The 14,781-nt window shown below is 37.5% G+C and overlaps 1 protein-coding gene across 6 annotated transcripts in view; it reads left to right on the forward strand.

The window, feature by feature from the left end:
* PLS1 (plastin 1) overlaps positions 1 to 14,781 on the forward strand; it is a 48,285-nt gene that overhangs the window by 13,298 nt on the left and 20,206 nt on the right. For 4 of the 6 annotated variants that reach the window (XM_027787186.2, XM_055817103.1, XM_027787187.2 and 1 more), the window contains exons 2-3: positions 10,435 to 10,540; positions 13,875 to 14,038. In XM_027787186.2, coding sequence (XP_027642987.1) covers positions 10,471 to 10,540; positions 13,875 to 14,038 — 234 coding nt within the window. In that variant the 5' untranslated portion in view covers positions 10,435 to 10,470. Of the gene's footprint in view, positions 1 to 7,632; positions 7,693 to 10,434; positions 10,541 to 13,874; positions 14,039 to 14,781 lie in introns of all 6 variants that reach the window. The other 2 variants (XM_027787184.2, XM_027787188.2) reach the window with 1 other exon arrangement.

Here is a 14,781-nt window from a genome sequence, read left to right on the forward strand (position 1 = left end):
GCTGGAGGCAAAAGTTTCTTATTGTAAAATCAACATGTTAGTGAGTGTGTCTATGACTTTCCCTGTGCTTCATAGTTCCTGAGCTATGGAACTGAGATCTTGAGAAACCTTTCTGTTCACACTAACACTTGGCATTCCTATAGCAGCGCTAAACAGGAGCTGCTTCTATCTCTCTTGGAAGGAATATCATTGCAGTTGCATTGTACTTGAGTTATTTGTTTCTTGAGCTGTGACTAGTGTATTTATGCATGATTATTAGAGATGTTGAAAATCCACAAATTCAGCTGACTGCAGTTGAAATTACAGGAATAAAACTGAAAAAACTTGTCCTTGATAGCTCTGGTACCTTTGCTGTGATAATATCTGATAATGTGCATTGTGAGCCTCTGGACGATGTTCTCTACCTGAAGGCTAAAGTAACTAATCTCCTTTAAACCAACTGTAAGGCTTGATTAGTGTGTTTCAGAGCTGAATTGCTATAGGTTGGTAGACTTCCTAGTTTCTGAAATCATCCAGGCATTTAAACTTGTGTACCTTGAGCTCTGTCTGCAAGCGCTTTGCTTGCCAAGTAGTAGGCAGGCTCAGACCTCTTTAAAGGGCATAATAGGACCATCCTTTTCTACTGCAGATTGTAGCAAATCTGTTCTTGTTTATTCTGTTTCATTTCCATAAGAACATAAGCTGCTTTTATTTGCAAAGAGTTATGAAAACACTTTTCAGTGGAGATAGCCTCTTATTAGCGGGTAGTTGGTATGTTTGACAAACATGAACATGTTTATGCTTTTTGTATACTTCTTCCTGATTAGATATGTATTATGTTGAGGAATGAAACAAATATTTCAAGTATGTGAAATCAATCATGAAAGATGTTGAGATGGCATAAAAGGTAATTAAGATTTATGGTTTGAGTGTATTTTAAATTCTTACTGTGCTTTCATTTTCCTTATGTGTCTGCACTTCTCAGCATAGCTTGGATAATGTATGCGTGCTGTTATTGAACTTTCACCAAGGCAAAGGTTGTGCCCAATAGAACCAAGAGCAAGTGCCACTTTACCACATTCACCGTATCCAACCTTTACTTTGGATTAGAGTTCTGTATGGAAACTTTATTTTTGTGTCCCTTAATTTATTGCTTATTATGGCACAACTCTTTAGTATTTGATATTGTATATTTGATTCTATACTCCCTAATTTACTGGAAAGCTAATATATTATATTTAAATTATATAAAATATGCAGATAGTTTGGAATACTTACTCTTGAAGTTTTTGTCAAGTAAAACATAAAACCCATCTCAAAAGTGGGATGACTTTGCTTCAGATTTAGTACACTGTTTTTTGCAGACGATCTGATTTTGTATTCTGATAAACAAAAGTAAGTGTTCTCTTACCAAGTGATCTATGAGAGAAATCTTGTTTCTGTATTTACAATACTGATTTGCCTGATATTCTCAAGTCCTAAAGAAAAGCTCCTTGTTGCATGGAAGCAGCTTTGTGCATATTTTTTTTCATCTGGAAATGGTTTGGTAACAGGTAGGGAGTCCAGGACACACCATATTGCAGAAATACACACATTTAACTTCCTTGCTGTGTTACCTGCAAAAATGATCTAACAACTACTAGTGTGTTATGAATGACTGTATCTATAAACATCAGAAAATACAGTTAGAAGGCATTAACTCATGCACACAGTTCTGCAGGGCGTAGTGGTCTTGACTTGTATTGCCTCAGCATCCCCATTTCACAGAGAATGTCACTGTTTCAGATATACTGTGGATGATGTGCTCAGTAATACCAGGGCTTGAGGTATTCAAGCAAATGAGATTAGGAGTAGTGGCCTGTAATCTGTTGTGGGACTTGGAAGACTGGAGTTCACTTACCAGCTTTCCCCTTCGTCTTTGGAACCGGAGGGGAAAGTGCTGTGCCTTGTCTTAGCAGCTGCAAGGAACAATTACAGAGGCAAATTCTTGCATACTACCTGCTATTCTAGACTATAGCATGCATAGTGCAAATGAAATGGAAGTGTACAGTCTCAAATAATCCTTAACACAACAAATTCAAGCAGGAGTTTTATGAGTCTAATAATTCAGGAAACATATGGGTTAATGCTGTATAAACAGGCGTTGCTTTGCGTGTGGATATGGGGTACACAGATTTCATGCTCCTGTTGTAGAATGGGATAAAACACAAGCAGCCCTGTGCTGGAGGCAGGTGAAACCTGTAGAACTCCTAGAAAAATAAGTAATTAACCAAACCAGATCATGTCACACATGGTCTGAGATAACCAGGTTGGGCAAATTCAACCTGAAGTGTTGGTGTAGCTAAACTGTAAACAGGTTAGGTTAACAGAATGTTTCAAGAAAGGTACGTCCATGAACTCTGCACACAGTAGCATTTTTTTCAAAATTACTTTCCTGGAAGTGGTCCTTCTGGCATAGGTAAGGTTTCCATTGATGTTTTTTATTTGGAGTGCTGAATGCAACAGTACAAAGCACCAGCAGTCTGAAATGCTCTTGAATGATGCATGTGAAGGAAACTGTGAAACTGATACTGTTGATGAATTTGCATGGCTGTTCTGTGTGCTGGGAAGCCAAAGGAAGCTGGAGGCATTTTGTTTGCTTGTAAAGGTATCTTTCTAAAGTAAGCATGTATCTGCCTTATAATGGAATTGCTTTTCATTCTGACTTCAGCCTCATGAAATTAGTCTGTACTTGTATCATAGCAAATGAAGTCAGATCAGGCCCGCTACCAGTCTAACAGTTAGGTATCTCAGCTTTTTTTTTACTGTTTATTCTTGAGTCGCTCATTTTTATCTTAAAGGCATAGTGGGAAATGTTGATTTTATTATTCACCAGAGTTACTGTACTAACTTGAATAAGTTCCCATAGAGAGTGAACAATTAACTTCAATGTAAATCTTCTGGTCCTCCGTACATGAGATGCGTATTTCATGGGCACAAAATTTATCACACTGGCTGATTTCATAGTCTTCCTTTAGCAAAGATCAGTGCATACAGTTTTGGAAGAAGTTTAAAAGAAAAAAAACACAACCACCACGGCCAATTCCCCCCCCCCCCCCCCCCCCCCCAAAAAAAAAAAAACCCAAACCCAACCAAAAACAAAAAACAAAAAATAAAAAAATTCCTGGTTCACTGTGTAATGCTGTACATAGAAGACTGAGGAAAAATCCATGCATTATCAGTTTATACGTTGAAGCATAACATTTCTTCATTGTTATCCTCTAACTTCTAGTAATTAAATAATTTTGATGGTCATAGATATATCCAGCCACATTTATAACCTGAGGCTGAGAAACATACTCTCTGCCTCTTTCAGATAGTAAAGCTTCAGGCTGACTGTATGATACTTAACAGAGTAGTTTGAAGTGAAAGTTCTTTAATAACTGTACCAGATACCATAATTACACCCTGACTTTTCTTCAAAAAATTGGCAATGTGCTTCAGCAGTTGCAGTATCTTTTTTTATATATACAGGTGTATGTATTTGTATAGCTAATTACTTTGACCTTATGGTGCTCTCCTGTTTTAAAGGTTTACAAGCATCCTCTTTGCTGCATTAGGAATGTATCTATTTTTGAATCTCCTTTCTGTGTAAGACCCAGTGCTCATCATTCTACAGGTGTACTTGATGCTTCCTATGTTTAGAGGACTCGCTGCACCTGGAATACTGTATTCAGTTTTGGTCCGTGCTCTACAAAAAAGATGAGGACAGGCTGGAGAGGGTCCAGAGAAGGGCCACAAATGTGATCACAGGTCTGGGAAGCCTGCTGTTTGAGGGGAGGCTGAGACAACTGGGTTTGTTCAGCCTTGACAAAAGGCGGCTCAGAGGTGACTTTATCACCATATTTTAGTATTTAAAGTGTGGCTACAAAGAAGGTGGAGACTCCCTTTTCACAAAGAGTCACATGGAAAAGACAAGGGCTAAGGGGTACAAGTTACTTGTGGGGAGATTCCAGTTGGACACCGGGAAAATTGTTCATGATGAGAACCATCAGCCATGGAATTAATTTTCCTAGGGAAGTGGTGGATTCCCCAGCATTAGGCACTTTGAAGATTTGGCTGAACAGGGTGCTGGGCCATCTTGTGTGGGCTGTGCTTTTGCCAAGAAAGGTGGGATTAGGTGATCCTTGAGGTCCCTGCCAACCTGGTATTCTATGACTGTATTCTGCAATAAAGACTTATTTCTCTTTGGATAACATGAAATGTGTTTCTCTCCTATTAATGTCTCCTGCAGCTTTTTCACTGATATGGGAAAGAGAAGCCATCCTTCCATATCCTATACCAGTGTAAACAATAATAATACAAAAATTATAAAGTCACTGAACCCTATTGATGGTTCATTTTGTCATTAAAAACAGTATGATCAATAGGTACTCTCCAGTAAGGTAAAAAAAAAGTTTGTCCCCTGCTGTTTCATTACAGACCATCAGCAAAACACCTAAAATCATTTGTCCTTTCATATTGCTAAAGGATTGATTTAGTTGGCCCCTAATCATCTTTGTATTTGGGGGTCCAGATTAATCTTGGCGTAAGTAGTAAAATGGTCTTTCAGTGTAAGCTGGGGGGGGGCGAGGAACAAACCAAAAAAACGGAACAAACAAAAAACTTGGGCAGCTTTATCTTCAAAAGAGATCAGAAACCTCTGTGCACTCTCTGTGTGTATTTATATAAAGCTAATGTTCTGTATATCAATGACAGTTAATCCCATTGCTCAAATTTTTGTTATATGTCTTTTCACCAATGTTTAATTAGCATTTTCTCAGTTAAAATACAGCCGCATTTTCTCTTCTCTGCTTACTGAAGGGAACATCTGATGGATATTCTTATTTTAATGTTCCTCTTGCATGTCTTATACCTTATAATGCAATTTTTTTCTTGCTGAGATGGGATAAAATTGGTCTGGTGAGAGTTTAAAAGAGACTAGCAGTGCATGAAAACTACCCCCTTCCCACCACGTTGGCTTAAAGAAACCCAGATAAACTGGTACAGAAATGCTACATGTTAACTGTGGGGTTTGTGGGGTGTTTTCGCGTTAAAATCTATAGCTGTTTTGAGTTAAAATCCAGTAAGAGAAGCATTACTTTTGTGTTTTGTAATTGTAGATACAGTTGTACATATTAGTAACTAGCTGGTTATTGACATAAAGCACAGATTTTATTTGCAAATTATGCTAGCTTTGTTAGTCATTAGAATCAACAGATTTAAGGATGATGCAGCAATAGAGTGGTATTTGCACCAGGGACAGAGGAGGTGTGTCACACAAAAAGAAAAGCAACAAAAGAAAATAAGCTCTTGAGTCAGCATTTGTAATATCCATTGTTATTGCAGAAGCAGCTGCTCATGGAAACAAGGCAAATAGAATTTGAAATGAAGAGCTGGAGAAGAAATTGCCAATTGCCTGTAGTGATGGGGCCTGATTGCTAATTAACTGCTCTGTTTTTTTCCGACAGCTTTGATAACAGGTCAAAAAAGTGGCAGGCACTGCAGTTTGGCCTACTTGATCTACTCACAGGGGTTGCTCAGACACAGATAGTCCTCCACAGGCAAAGGAATACCATGATGGTATCGACAAAACTTTGTATTTGTATTAATGTTGGATGTGGAACATTTCCAGGAGACTCCAGTGAATTGTCTTTAGATAAAAACAGCCTCCCAGGCATAGAAGGCAGGCTAGGGATAGATAAATATTGTCAGTTCATGTTAAGCATATTGGCAAGGACTGAAAAGAGGATCCCAGGGCGCTATCTCTGCATAAAACCAGTGTTTGTACCTACCCTGTCCTGGGGCAGCAGGAGGTGGTTTAATGTAAGCATAGACTACAGAAAATATAAGTGTCATATGAATACTACCAGGGTACAGAGCAATGTGTTCTCTGTAAATGAATGTATCTTTCAGCAGGTAGTCATAGTTCAAATAGATGTGTACCTTTGGAGGCTTAGTGTTAAGTCTTGTCAGAATTGCCTGTTGACTGAGTCATCTTGGGTGGTAAACCTGCATGTGCAAGGTATTTATTAGCTTAGGTAAAAGGTTCCTGTTTCTATATTGAAATTGTCTGAAATATCTAGCTCAGGCGTTGTCTCTGCTCAAACTGGATCTCTGTTGAATGCCAGAACCATGATTGCAGCACTTCTGCTGTTTAAATGACCAGCTAATTTACCCTGTAATTATATAATAGGGTATTTAAGACTGTTGCTTTAGAACAGAGGTATTAGCTTTATTTATCTGCTTCATTCAGGAACAGATGTTTCTACTGTGTTGCTGAAATAATCAACATCTTTGGAAGTCAAAGATTGCTGTTTTCCGAAATAGAATATGATGGAAAATGTAAATTATGAATCATGAAAAGGGAGGAGTGAAGCAGAAATTGTTTTTGATAAAATCTGACTCATGGTAATGGTAAATAGTTAAAAAATTAACAGTATGACAGAAGTGGGTGTTGTCTCTTGCACCTGCATGGCTAAATATTTCAGTCATGCTTTGATGTGCTGTCTCTGTATTTCGGAGTACTGTCTTGAGGGATTTTGCAGCTTCCGGCTCCTTTAAATTTCCTTAGTAACATGTGTTTAAATGTGGGGTTTTTCCCCAAAAATATTTTCCACATTTGTTAATCAATTTATTTTTAATTGCCACATCAGGTTTCAAATCAAGGTACTTGCACTTCCAGAAATGTCTGTGTGTAATTTTATCTGACTAAGTATTTTAAATGTTGGCTTTTTTCCTTTTGAGTATGAAGACTGGTACATGCTGCTAGTAAGCTTAGCAAAATGGATAAGTAGGATTTTAGTACTTAAATAAGATCGAGTGACATGAAGGAAAAAGACTTAACTTGCCACCCACACTCAAAGCCATATCCTGTGTGACCCACAGAACAGTCCCAGTGAAAAGACGGAAAATACTAACCCAAGTGAAGTAGACAAGATCTTGTTAAAATAACCCACTGTTGTTTAAGAACTCTTTTTATATAGTGTCATGGAAGAAAAGTAAACTACTGCCGTAAAAGAAGCAGAAATCGTATTTGCTGAGATGAGAATTGGTCACGTAGTACACAACTCATTTTTTCTCTCTTACACAGCAGTGTGAGTGTAGGCAAATAAATGCTTATTCTGCTGACAGAGCCCAAATCAAAGTTTTTAGTTTGATACTTTGAGACAGTAGTCGCATATTCTTGTGACAAAAATTTTCTTGTACTTTCTTGAATTGTTTGGCAATACGGTTGCTACCTCAGAAGGCTTCACCACCTCTCATGTTAGTTGTTTTCCTTAAAACACCAACCTTTGGTTGAAGTTTTACATGAGAATCGTAATTTTCAAGTCATTTTTTGGAGCAAATATCTCCCTCTGATGGTTTTAGATAAGCACAAACTTAAAAACATAAACCCTAAAGAATTAATAAAAAACAAGAGAAAAATTAAAACTGAAAAAAACTGTTCGTTAAAACAAAGTCATGGTATTTTTATATTATTTTCAACAAATAGTTGTTTTGCTTATTTAAAAAAATATTTGGATAAAGGTTGGGAGCTACTCATTGCTAACTCATGAGCATCGCTCATGTCATGGTGCGTACAGGTTTAGCTACATTAGGATACCTCATTCATCATTTCTTTCTTTGCTCCAGACACCTTTCCAGCACTTCCTGCAGACTATTTTTTCATTACAAACAGATCAAGAATTCTTAGTGAGTACTTCATAGTATAGGATAGTTTATTTTCTCCCATACAGAGTTCTCTTACCAGCAGTAAAAACACAGCTAAAAGATTGTCACATTGCTTCTTGTATTGGAAAATCAAGGGTAAAACTTATTCTTTTATGGAAATGCTGTTGAGGGAATCAAAATCATCCTATTGAAAACTGCCTAACAATCTAAACATGTGCATAGTTACAGTTAGGAAAGATCTCTAAAAAGCTTTTTCATTTACTAACTCTTACTTGTATGGAATAGGAATATAAATAAGTGTAACATTCTGGGTTCAACAAAAGGCAAAATAATATGAGGAGGAATGCCGTAATGCGTAGCTTTGAATTGGTAATTTGAGTAAAACTGTCAGTTGCGGTATCCTGATCAGGTTCTAATTTCTGGCTACCTGAATCTCCATCCAGCGACATGCTTTCCAACATGGTATACAAATATGTTGATTAACTATGTTTCTTAACGTTTTAATAATTGCAAATCTATTTTAACCCAAATGTATTTTTTTCTTTGTTTTGGAATTTTATGACAAGTTGTATCATGTCTCCTTTTTTTCCTGAAAGATACTGTGTAAATATGAGGACGTAAGAGTGCTGACAGCTTTAGGCGTTGGGTACGGTGGGAATCCCTGCTTTCTGTGTAACTGGAGGTAGCTATAGAAGGAAGAAAGGCTGACCCTCTGCTCTTCAGTCTCCAAGCAAGGAGGGGCAACCTGTGAATGCCATGCAAACCAACAGGTTGTGCTGTACTACTTCGGTCTCCTTTCATAGGTAGGCAGGGAGAGCCAGTTTGTGATGAACAAGCATTGTACACATTTGCAGAATATGTCAGGCTTTGACAGCACTAATGCAGACGTGTGATACCTTTCTTGGAGAAATAATCCCCAGCAGTGATGTCACAGTTTACAATTCTGAAATCAGGAGACACTTCAGTGGTTAATGTAGTAAGGGAATGTTATACCTGTCTGTGGCTGACCACGGGTAATTTATTTTGTATTAAAACAGTTTTCACAGAAAAGTAAGTATAACTTGCATCAGTGGTATTGCAGCACTCCTTCATAAACGTCTAGGAAATCTGTCTGACTTCTTGGCGTGATCCCCAAGCAAACTGCAGCTGATGTAGTGCCATGCTGCCTCTTCTCTCATGTGCTGGTGACCTGTGAGATTGCTTGCTTTGTGGTTTTTCCTCATTGTCAGATTATCAGGGATTGAAAGAAAACAAACACAACTAGAATGGGGAAAAAATAATTTCCTAAAAAAGTTCGGACTGATGTTTGATCTCCTTTATTCCAAATCAAAACATCATCCCGTTATTAGTGTCTTACAGCAGACCTGGAGGGATCCTGTTGTTGCAGGCACTGTACAACCATCTAGTTATGAGGCACCAGGAAAGTTTGTAACTTGGTTAGTCAGGACGTACAAAGGTGGGAACAAAGGTACAGCCTTGCCCAAGGGCATCCAGCAGGTCCATGGAAAAAACAGTTGCTGAATTCAGGTTTCCCCATCCAGTGTCTCATCCAGTGGGCAACAGTTCAGTTCTGTTGATATGCATGATTTTTAGGGGAGAAGCAACTGAATATAGCAGATCTGAATGCAATTATTTATGAGTAAATTATCTGGCCATCGTAAGAATATTTTTCATGCTCTAAAGCAAAAACACTAAATCAGAAGGGAAAACATACCCAACTCTGGGACAACTTTGATGAAAATACTTATGTAAGGTAGATTTTTGGCTCCTAAACTAAAAGCAAAGACAAAACTTTTCCTTTATGGTAGGCGCAGTACCACCTGGAGCAGGTCTTGCTCTCTACAGCCAAGTGCTGCTTGGAGCTCTAGCACAGGCAGGCGGGTGCTGCCGTACGTGTACTGTGTGTGCACCAGTGGGACGTGGGAAATGGCAAATGCAAATACAAGCTTGTGTACAAATACAATTGTGTGTGACTATTAACAACTTGCACTTACTAACAAGGGCCTGAATCATTCTGTTGTAGTAAAACTCTGATGAGAGGAAATCTGCAAGGATCTCTCCTGCAGGTTTATCAAACCCTTGCGAAGGTGTCTTCTGTTTTGTTTTGCTTTTTTTTATGGTGTTGGGTAAAGCAAGCGGATTCACATTGAGATTCCAATCTCTGTGCTCAGTAAAAGCCTTTATTCAGCTCTTTGACAGTGTCAGGAGAAAACAGGCTTGTCCAAAGAGTGGAGTAAAGGTCAGGAGGTGGTAACTTCTGCAACAGCTGTGGAAAGGCCAGTCAGCATTCACCCACTGTCTGTAAGCTGGTGCTTGGAAGTGTCCCACTGAGGTTTACTCCTGTGCAAGTGTTGGAGTGCTCACTGCTTTGCAGGGCTAGATCCTAGCACTGACCACTAATCAGCACTGATACCACATTGCACTTAAAAATTAATGCTTCTAAAAATTGTGGAAATGTAAGGCGGTGATTTTAATGTTGGAAAACCACTCAAGCAGCTGAGGTAGTTTGTTGGTCAGTGCATATTCTATGCAAATGAAAACCTCAAGTGTATGAAATCAGGTGCTGCTATTGTGAATTCTCAGTCACTGTTAGAGTGAAAAGAATTGCTAGGTGTTTGATGTACTTTTAGTTTGTGTGTGTTTGAGTGTGCCAGGCCTGGAAATGTCATTCAGGTCTGGTACCTTGCATTGAAAAGATCAGTAACTTGTATTAGTATGTGCTTGGAATGAAAGCCTTATATAGCTCCTGTTTGTTGTAACTAGGTATAAGCAACTGAGGACACTTCTTGCTATCCAAAGATGGAAAACAACATAACTACTATATCTCGTGAAGAGCTTGAAGAACTAAGAGAAGCATTCAGTAAAATAGGTATGTGTTAAATAAGAAAATAATAAGGACGCCATTAATGTTGCAAAACCATGTAGGATTTGTGGAATAGATATTTATGAATCACTTTTTGACAAAGCTGTGTTTTCCTTCTATGTTGCCAGTAATAACTAAGAAAATAAGAATGTTTATATAAAACCCCTTATTTTCACTGAAAGTATGTGTATTTATACATTTCTTTCAACATCAGCATTGTTGTTGAATTTAGATTGATCAGGAAGATAAATTTTCTTGCTGGACAGTTGCATTATTTCTGCCACTGTAATTCAGTGTTTTGAACTCCTTAAATCTGAAAAAAAATGATTAAACTTCATTTGTTAAATATATTTTCATGTTACGATTACTGATACTTTGTTTTTGTTTTACTTGCATGCTTTGGTGAACCAGTAATTTCTCCTCTTGTTTATTGGATCAGATTTTACATTTTAAGTAAGCTAAACTTGGAGAATTTTTTTGGTCTTGCTTCTGTAACTAGCAGATGTTAATAATTAACTGTATAGTTTTGTGTGCTTGACGGGATGTTTGCAGAATAATCAGAGTGTGAACAGAAAGAGTGAGAAATTATATAGCAAGTAACCCCTATTTCCAGATTGCAATACTGTTGTGGATGTTAAAGTTCACGTCTGCTTTCTTATTTGCTGCGGTTCTGAGGGGGTGATGTGTAACTGCAGCTCAGCAAATCAAATGAACATATTTGTAATCATAATGTGGGAACAGGGTCTATAGCCAAGAAGTTTTAAATATTGGGAGTCTCTAGCTTGGTAAAGAGACTACTGGGAAGCTGTATGTCAGAGATCTTTAAGACTGAGTAGTACAGAAAAGGTGAAGAGGGAAATGCTGTTTCTGTCAATACAAATATCATGTGATGCCCAGTAGAGAGTCGGAAAGCCTAAAATAAAATAACAAGTAACTTTTCTAAATGACAAATAATAAAACTATGAACCTGTTGACTTGGGATGCTTGTTGAGACCAAAATGAGTAGATATGCTAAAGGAATAAGAAACATCCATGGAAGGTGGTAGTTCATGAGTTGCTATTAAACAGTCATCCTGACATAGTCTGTAGCTTAAGAAGTCTATAGCCTGCCAGAGCTGGAAAGACAGACCGGAGAACTAGAGCACGGTGTACATGTATCAAGCTACTGGGAGGTGTTAGGATACTCACTGGTATTATCTGACAGCATTTCTGTTCATTTGGGTTTCATCATCTGCGTTTCTCCTTTTTCTCTCTTTCCTTCCTGCATGTTTTCGCATTTCTGCTCTAAGAATCCTCTACTGCTCCCACTCACTGAAAAGCATTTTCTTCCTTGTTGTATTATGCTTTCTCTAAAACATAAACATTAAGTATAATTAGCTTTTTTCTTTTTTCATTTTTACATTTCCCATATCTGTATGCAAAAATTGCTTGCAGCTATATTGGTAAACTGAGAGAAAAGGCGTGTATTTACTCTCTGCTTGTCATCATGGAACCTTACCCTCAGTGAAAGATGAACCTAGAGAAATAAAAGAGCTGGTAATCTGAGTGAGCTTCTGAGCATGTCCTCTGCTCCTGTTATGTGTGTTCTTACATGTCTGCAAGCCAGACAGTGGATAGATTAATACATACACAGACATAAAGTTTGTCTGTGTAGTGATTTGTGGATTGTTGGTAAGATCAAAACCACAAAAAACCCCCTATTTTTAACAGGCGTGTTTAACCTTTTGTCAGTAGTAAATGTAGCCTTCTTACGAAGCTGTACAGAAGCTACATAGTAGTATGGATTACAGGGAAATTAATTATGGCTAGAGATGAAAGCATGTTTCTCTGCTTGCTCTTCTGTGATGTGATGCATATTCATCCAGTCTGGTGTTACTGGCTGAGTTCTGATACTAGAGGCAATGTGAGGAGAGGTCTTTTGACTAGTAAACGAAACAAAATGGGAGCACCTTGACAAGTCAGTAAAGTGGCCACAGCATCTTGCTTCTGTTTCTGACTTGTGTTACTTCTGATGTTCTCTTAAATTACTTATCTTAGATGCATCATTTGTAGAACTGGAAAAATTCATATTTTTTCAAGAACTTTTAATATGATTATGAGACTGAAAATTGTTGTCAAACTGAAAGTACTAGTGTTAAATGGGCATTATATCCAGCACTAGTTATGCTGGATATGATTTCTTGTATTTGAGTTTCATCTATATTTTGCATGGGCTACAGCTTTTCTGCTTTTTAGAAGTAGTTCTCTCCATTGCATAGACATTGCACTCTAGGTACAGGTAAGGCTATTTTAATGGACATTTGCAAATTCTGCTTGTATAGATGTGTATACATACTTACAGAAGTATGCATAGATATAAAAAAAATCAGGAACAGTTAATGTGTTTGATTCATTTATGCATCACACTGGATAAAAACATACCATACATTTGTAAAAGGATGCTTTATTTTGCTAAGACAATAACTCAAGACAGCTTTCTGGATACAGATTGGCCTAAGGTAGAAGTACAAAGGATATTTTTATGATTTCTTCTACGCTGCTGCATTATTAACCATGTGTAACACAAATTATATGATTTTTAAAATTTATTTTTATGTGAGGCAGCCATTCTTTCCACGATTGTGGATTTATACCATTCTGTTTTTGAAAAAAAGTGCTTTGGTACTTGGCTGTACATGGACATTCTTGACATGTGACCTTGGGAACCAAGTGTAAGCAAAGGTGGCAGTACAAATTGCTCCCAACAGAGCTAGTTAATAGATTAAGGAAGGTCACCTTTAATAAACAGATATAGATCATCCCAGATTTATTCTTCACAGGGAAGCCTAACCACATCAAAAGTTTTGAAGAACAGAAAATGTGTTTCAGATATTAGGATTAGAAACAAAATGCAGATTCAGGCAGAGTTCTTGTGTGAGTAGGTTGTCTTGTGTAAGTGTGCTCTTATAATAACTTGCATCAGATTTGAGTTTACTGATTGCAAATGGTATAACATCAACATTAAGACTGTAATAATTGATCTCCCCTTCACTGGCGAAATTTGTTGGGAGTCTTAAAAAAAGCTTGAACTTTGCTATTTACAAATTTGTAATCTTGTTTATAGCTGTGCTGTGGGATTATAAGGTAGTTCATGAGAAAATATATAACAGGATGGCACAGATCCTAGGCAGTTGTGCCGGTGCCTCTAATCCACAAGTATTCCTTCATGCTTACTTACCTATGTCAGAAGAAGAAATACTTGTCTCCTAGAACTGTATTTCTCATGCTTCATTTATTCTTAACAGCTACTGTACTTAGTTTTTTACGTAGTATAAAAACATTTTGTGCCTTCATTTTACAGATATCGACAACAGTGGGTATGTCAGTGACTATGAGCTTCAAGACCTGTTTAAAGAAGCAAGTCTACCCTTGCCTGGTTACAAAGTCCGGGAGATAGTAGAAAAAATCATTGCAGTGACAGATAGCAACAAGGACGGGAGAATCAACTTTGAAGAATTTGTCTCTGTAAGACATTCTCTTTGGATGTTTCTCTACTGTCCGGTATCTGTTGATAGCTAGGATAGAAAAGTGAATTAAGTGGTACAACTAAGTACTGTTTTGGTACAAATAACTATTTTGAGAATGGGAAAGCTTTCTGTGACAATTTACAATATCCTATAGAATTAATTTCCAGTCTTGATTTTTCACTCTCCCATTTAAGTAGATCTCATTTGGGTAGCATGTGAGAGCAGAGTAGTTTCTATCAGTCTTACTTATTATTACCTCGAAGATGAGGGGATGGACTACATATTTTAGAAACTGTTGTGTCAGCCTTTGCCCTAACAAAGGAGTAGATAACTAGATACCAGCCTGTAAATTCTCTTAGTGATAAACTATTGCTTGCACTGCTATGCTTAATCTCTATACTAAAGGCTTTTTACTGGGAGTAAGGTACAGTTTTTCACTTCTAGTGAACAAATATGAAAGGTTTAGACTTTTTTTAATGTGGATCACTTGCTAGTGTGCTTTATTTAAGAGAAATAAAAACTTTTCAGGCTGTTGGTTTGTATGTGTGTTTGGGGATGATTAGTTTTAGCTTTGGATTTAGAGTACTGCTAATTGCAGTAGGCTGCTTGTTGAACTAGTTATTGATCTTTCTTTCCAAGAGTCTAATTTGAAATAGTTCATAGATGAGATGCAAATATTTATATCCAGGTCATAAAATGTATCTGTTGTTTGTATTTCATGGTCAGTTTTGAGACCTCTAC

The sequence above is a fragment of the Falco peregrinus genome, chromosome 12 (genome assembly GCF_023634155.1).
Source record: "Falco peregrinus isolate bFalPer1 chromosome 12, bFalPer1.pri, whole genome shotgun sequence".
Lineage (NCBI taxonomy): Eukaryota > Metazoa > Chordata > Aves > Falconiformes > Falconidae > Falco > Falco peregrinus.